Source organism: Pyrus communis, chromosome 8, assembly GCF_963583255.1.
Source record: "Pyrus communis chromosome 8, drPyrComm1.1, whole genome shotgun sequence".
Taxonomy (NCBI): Eukaryota; Viridiplantae; Streptophyta; class Magnoliopsida; order Rosales; family Rosaceae; genus Pyrus; species Pyrus communis.
Genome location: NC_084810.1, coordinates 19,972,465 through 19,978,391, shown reverse-complemented (window position 1 = coordinate 19,978,391; position 5,927 = coordinate 19,972,465). Strand labels below are relative to the sequence as shown.

The 5,927-nt window shown below is 39.7% G+C and overlaps 1 protein-coding gene across 1 annotated transcript; it reads right to left on the bottom strand.

Annotated features, from left to right (window-relative positions):
• Positions 1-5,542: 5,542 nt before the first annotated feature.
• On the bottom strand, positions 5,543-5,927 carry LOC137741391 (histone H4-like). Its single transcript, XM_068481113.1, has one exon. The coding sequence runs from the start codon at positions 5,904-5,906 to the stop codon at positions 5,595-5,597; it is 312 nt and encodes a 103-aa protein (XP_068337214.1). The 5' UTR covers positions 5,907-5,927; the 3' UTR covers positions 5,543-5,594.

The following is a 5,927-nucleotide window of genomic DNA, read 5'->3' as shown; positions in this document are numbered from 1 at the left end:
CGAATTATAACCGACATAGATTCTTTGAGGACCTATTTTGGTACGTAGTGGCGGTGCTATTGGCATATAAACTGTGCACCCAAACACACGTAAATGCAAGACGTTAGGCTCGTATCCAGTAACCAACTGTAACGGTGAATGAGGTTGGGTAGCGATGAGCCTCAGGCGGACCAACATAGCTGCGTGTAATATTGTGTGACCCCATGCAGATACTGGCAAATTGGTTCACATAACTAAAGTCCGAGCTATCGTTTAAAGGCACTTTATGAAAGCTTCTGCCAGACCGTTTTGGGTGTGAACATGGGGTATGAGATATTCAACTAAAATCTCAACAAACATGTAATAATCGTCAAAGGTCTGTGGCGTAAACTCTCCAGCATTATTCAGTCGAATCGACTTGATTGGATAATCAGGGTGGTGAGTCTTTAGCTTAATAATTTGTGCTAGAAGTTTCACAAATGCAGCGTTGCATGTGGACAACAAGTAGACATATGACCATCGTGTCGATGCATCCACCAACACCATAAAGTATCTAAATGGTCTGCACGTTGGTTGGATAGGTCCACAAATATCCCCTTGAATCCTCTAAAGAAATTTAAGGGGGTCTTGAATAATCTTTGTAAGTGAGGGTTGAATGTTCAACTTCCCCAGGGAACATGCTTTGCAAAGCGGATGACCGGGATAAAACCTTTCTTTTTTCGGTATGCCGCTCTGCGAGCAAGGGGTGCCGCGCACAAGCGGAGCGAAAACAAAGCAGGAGAAATCCTTTGATTGCGTATTGAATATAGATCCATGTCTTTCTTGATCTACATCTTTCCCCATAGCCCTGGGGTTGTGTTTCGATCTCCTACGTGCGAAATCTGAGGGACTTGTTCCTATGGGGATTCCCCTTGGTCTAATTCCACCAAAAAGAAGCTAGTGATGCAGATAAAAAAACGACAGGGTGGAAGGTTCCCCATGATAAGATTTCAAGTGATGCCCATGAGATGCTTTGAGGATACGATGCATCATATCTCGTCTGGGGTGTCCCATTTGATTATGCCAAAGTAGAAGAGTGTCTTGGAACCCAACCATAGGGCCGGCCATATGGCTACGACTCAAATGGTTATCATGTACAACCCACTTAGGAGACGTTCCAGCTTCTTGTGAATATGTTTCCGACCATATTTGTAAGAAGTGATACAAAGAAATTCAGAATCATTCTCTTTAGTGGTTTCAACATGATATTGATTATCTCGAATATCTCTAAAACTCAGCAACGTTCTTCCGGAACGTGGAGAATAAAGTGTCTCTTTAATGGTTAATTCAGTACCGTTGGACAACATTATACGGGTGTTTCTGTATCTTTCTATCAGGTGGGATGGGCCTGAGAGGATTGTCAGAGGTGCATTCTTAGGTACGAAGTTAGTGAAATAATGTTTCTCACACAATATGGTGTGCATAGTTGCACTATCAGCTAAACAACTAACTTCCCCACTAGTCATACCTAGAAATGAATTAATTGAATTGGTCACATGCATAAATATAATTCCATTCACTCAGTTAATCTATTCGAGAAATAATATCCATAAAATAATTGTCCAAAGTTCAAAACAAACCAAACCAAACTAAACAAATAATTCCAAAGACTTAGAAAAATTGTTCGAAAATTTAACCATAGACCTAGAAATTTAAGGGAGGGGGTTCGGCCACTAGGGGTTTAACACCCTAAAAACATGTCTAAAATTCATTCATCATTAGAAGCAGATGCCTCCTGAAAATCTGAAACCTCCAAAGTTGTAGTAGCAGCTTTGGGGATTGCTGCATGCGCAAAGTTGGATTCATAACGTGAATGATACTTGGCAATGGCCTCAAGGGTAGCTCGACATATGCGTGACCAATGATCCCTTGATCCACAGCTGTAACACATGTCCAGTTCAGTGGAATCCGATTGAATTGTAGCTTTTCTCTGTGCTTGAAGTTTGGGGCATTCGGGGCAAAGGGTTGGCAATTCTGGGTCAAGTTTCCTCCCTTGGATGGGCCTCTGTTCAATGGACCTTGGATCCATGGTGGAGATTGCTGTACTTTTCCACGGCCACGACGGGATCTCCGTCAGTTGTGGCTGCTAGAATTTGTCGCATGCACTTTAGGCGTGGCGATCGAGCCAGTAGGTCGAGTTTGATGATTCTTCATCAAAAGCTAGTTCTGATTTTTAGCAAGAAGTATAACAAATATCAAATTTGAAACTTTGGTGAATTTATGTGCCCTATATTGTTGCTGCAAGACAATATTGGTGGCATTAAAGGTTGAATAGGTATTCTCCAGGAGATCATGTTTGGTTAAGTCCTTGTTATAGAACTTAAGTAGTGATTGAATTTTACAAACTTCAGAGTTGTATTCATTCATATACTTAAAGTCTTGGAAGCGTAGATGCTGCTAGTCATGTATTGCTTTAGGCAAGAAGATGTCTTTTTGGTGATCGAAGTGATCCGCCAGGGGGAGCTAAAGGGTACATAGATCCTCCTTTGGGAGGTACTCAGTCTGCAGTACATCATGGATGTGTCTTCGGATGAAGATCATAGCAGTAGCTTTCTGAGCTTTGTCGACGAGTGCATCATCGGTTGGTTCCTTGATGGTAGCTATAAGACTCTTTGTAGTAAGGTGGAGCTTCACGTCTTGAACTCACTTCAGGTAGTTTCTTCCAAAGACTTCCAGAACGGTGAAATCGATCTTGTTCAAGTTCAACATGTCCCTAAATAGAGGGTACAACAAAACATGGTTAGACATATGGAAAGCCATAGACATACATCGTAGAACATTCGAGTTCTATAGACATGTATTGGTTTAATTTATGCATGAAAGCTACAGGTTTCATATGGTAAGTTTTTAATGAAAACATCGGGTTTCAAATGCACTAAATTCAAAACTACAGGTTCGATTTAGTTATGAACGATTAGTTCATATATTGGGGTACCTACAAGAACACATAATACAATATACAATGAAGCGTAGTGGATTTGTGGATTGCTTTAGGAACCTAAATGTGAGTGTTTCGGGACTACGAAAGATAGTCAATGGTTCAAAGAGAAGAAATAATTGATTGAATTGTTAATGCCAAAATGTGAGCTTCATGCTAATAATTTTGGATTAATTGTCATATTAGTGGACTGCTGATCACTTTAATTTATTCAATAGATCGAGACCATTCGGGGTTAATCGTAGAAGAAAAAATAATTATAACATGCGAGTTAAAATTATTTAAAATGCCCAAAATTACATTGGATTTGAAAAGCCATAGCCCAAACACGGGGGCATGGGTGCCGTGAGTATGGCAAAGCCCTATAAGGTTTATTGGGCTTAGGTGGCTGCAGAAAGCAGCCCAATGCGTGGCTTCAGGCCATAGGTTGAGTGATGGGAAGCCTAGCAGGAAGATGCTGATGTTATATGTTGAGACCAATGCAAGGGGGTAAGCCCAAAGGCTTGCGGGGGTGCAAGGAAACCCAAGCCGGAGTTGGGTTTCGGTTATTGGGCCACATGGAGAAGCTCAGCCATATGGGCTGACTTCTGGTATCGGGGACCGTGGCAAATACAAACCCAGCAAGCCAAGGAGGTTGTTGCAGATGGGCTGGGGCTTCAGTCCTGTGTCAGGAACAAGCCCAACATGCTTCTGGCATGTAGGTGTGGGTCAGGTTTAGATTTGGGCTGCAGGCCTATGTAGCAAACAACCCAAGCTGAAGCCTGGTTGGATCTGAGAGATGCAGCAAGCCAGAGGGCTGCGTGCAAGGTCCAGGTGGTTGGGCTTCAGGCCAGTGCGGCGGTCCAGATGGTGGTACTGCGGTGGTGCTGCAAAAATCCCAAATTTGTGCGTGTGTGTGTGTGTGTGTGTGTTTTTTTTTTTTTTTTCTAAGGTTAAAAACCCTAATTGCTTCTAAATTAATTTCGATTGTTTGACTCACAATTCCACATTGCATAAATGCGCAATGCATGAACAATTATATATATTGATAAAATATATAAAAATATATACAATATATATAATTGGAAGGAAAATATAAATATAGGGGGTTCATGCATCATGGGGAATGTTTTCATGCTTTAAGGTTTTTTCAAACATCTTAATTTATTTTAGAAGAACCTTGTTGGTAGAAAACAATTGAAAGCCTTCGAATTTGTAGAAGAGAGTCTCCTCCTACGATCATTCAGTTCCTTAGCTTCTGGCAAAAACGTGCTGATAACGTGTTGTAGGCCTATTTGACTGAACTGTATAAATGACAGAGAGAGAGGGGCCAACGGGAACAAAGAAAGAAGAGAGAGATTTAATTCTGATGTGTGTGTTGTATCACCTCCTTATGCCTTTATTTATAGTAGTATGATAGGTAGAATTCTTACCCTAATAGGATTACATCTCTAATAGGAATTAAATTACTAAAGGGAATATACAAGATACTCCTAGATAAATTAGAATTTACACAATCACATTCCTAATCCGATAGGACTACAACAATATGATGTATATATATATATATTTTCTTTCCAAAACAAGTCTTCAGAATGCTGTTCATTTTTTTGGTCTATTTGGGTACATCTAGCTTTTGACACAACACTATTAGTTTATACTTAGTGCATTGGGGCTGTAAACATACCACAAAGTTGGTACATCTATGGAACAATTGGGTTTTCAACGTAACTTTTTTTGTAATAGTTTCGAACTCTCTCACTCTTCTTATTAATAGTAAAAATAATTTAAAAAAAGAAGTTTCAAATGTACCAAGAAGTTGATGCATTTATTTTGATTTGGGACTTAAAAAAAAAAAAAAAAAGTGGGCCATCGCTACAACAATTTAACCTTCCGAGGCCGAAGACTCGCAAAAATATTTCAACCTCCTCCAACATAAAAAAAAAAAAAAAAATCAAGCAAAAAGCATGCCCATGTAATACGAACTTGAAATTAATCCTCAACCACTGAATCACTCCATGATAGTTTAATTTATGACATTTTTAATGTTGTACCTATGTAAAACAGGATTAATTTTTCAAATCCAACAAAATAAAAAAAAAAGTTTTTCATTCCTTTATTATATTTTCTCCGTTAGAAATAAGTGTTTTGAAGAAGAGAATTGTTATTGACACTCCAAATTTCTCATTCTACACTCCAAACTTTCTATATTTAGAAAGAAAAAATATACTTGTGACGAGTGTATAATGAGATTTTTGAAGTGCCAATAACACTTCCCTTGAAGAATACATTAAGAATGATGTTATACACGTTTGTCCATCTCTATTATAGAAGTAGTATAAATGTGATATAAAATATATAATGAGAATAACATTTTTAATACGTTAATGAATTTTTCAATTTCAAGTAATCATCAATCTCCCCATATTCTAGGCAATTAGTTAGCTGGATAGATATAGGTGCAATATTTCGACCAAAAAAAAGGAGAAATACAGGTGCAATAATTTTTTTTTAAATTAATAGTAATTAATGAAATTTCATATCATAAAAAGGGTTTAGTAGTATCTTACATGACACCACTTTTATTCAAAACCTGTACGTTAAAAATACCCGATACCAATCCCCAGTCCCTTTGACAGCAAGTTTCCCCACCAAAACCCTAACCCCCGAATCCGTACAGAGTCCTGCCCTGCCTCTTGAGCGCATAGACAACGTCCATGGCCGTCACCGTCTTCCTCCTTGCATGCTCCGTGTAGGTAACGGCATCACGAATCACGTTCTCGAGAAAGATCTTGAGGACGCCGCGAGTTTCCTCGTATATCAGGCCGCTGATTCGCTTCACGCCACCTCTGCGGGCCAGGCGGCGAATCGCAGGCTTGGTGATGCCCTGGATGTTGTCACGGAGGATCTTCCGGTGACGTTTTGCTCCTCCCTTGCCGAACACCTTACCTCCCTTTCCGCGTCCAGACATTGTTGCCGGCCAAAAGTCTCA

Coding starts and splice junctions, on each gene's coding strand:
- LOC137741391 (XM_068481113.1), bottom strand. CDS start 5,906: ATGTCTGGACGCGGAAAGGGAGGTAAGGTGTTCGGCAAGGGAGGAGCA.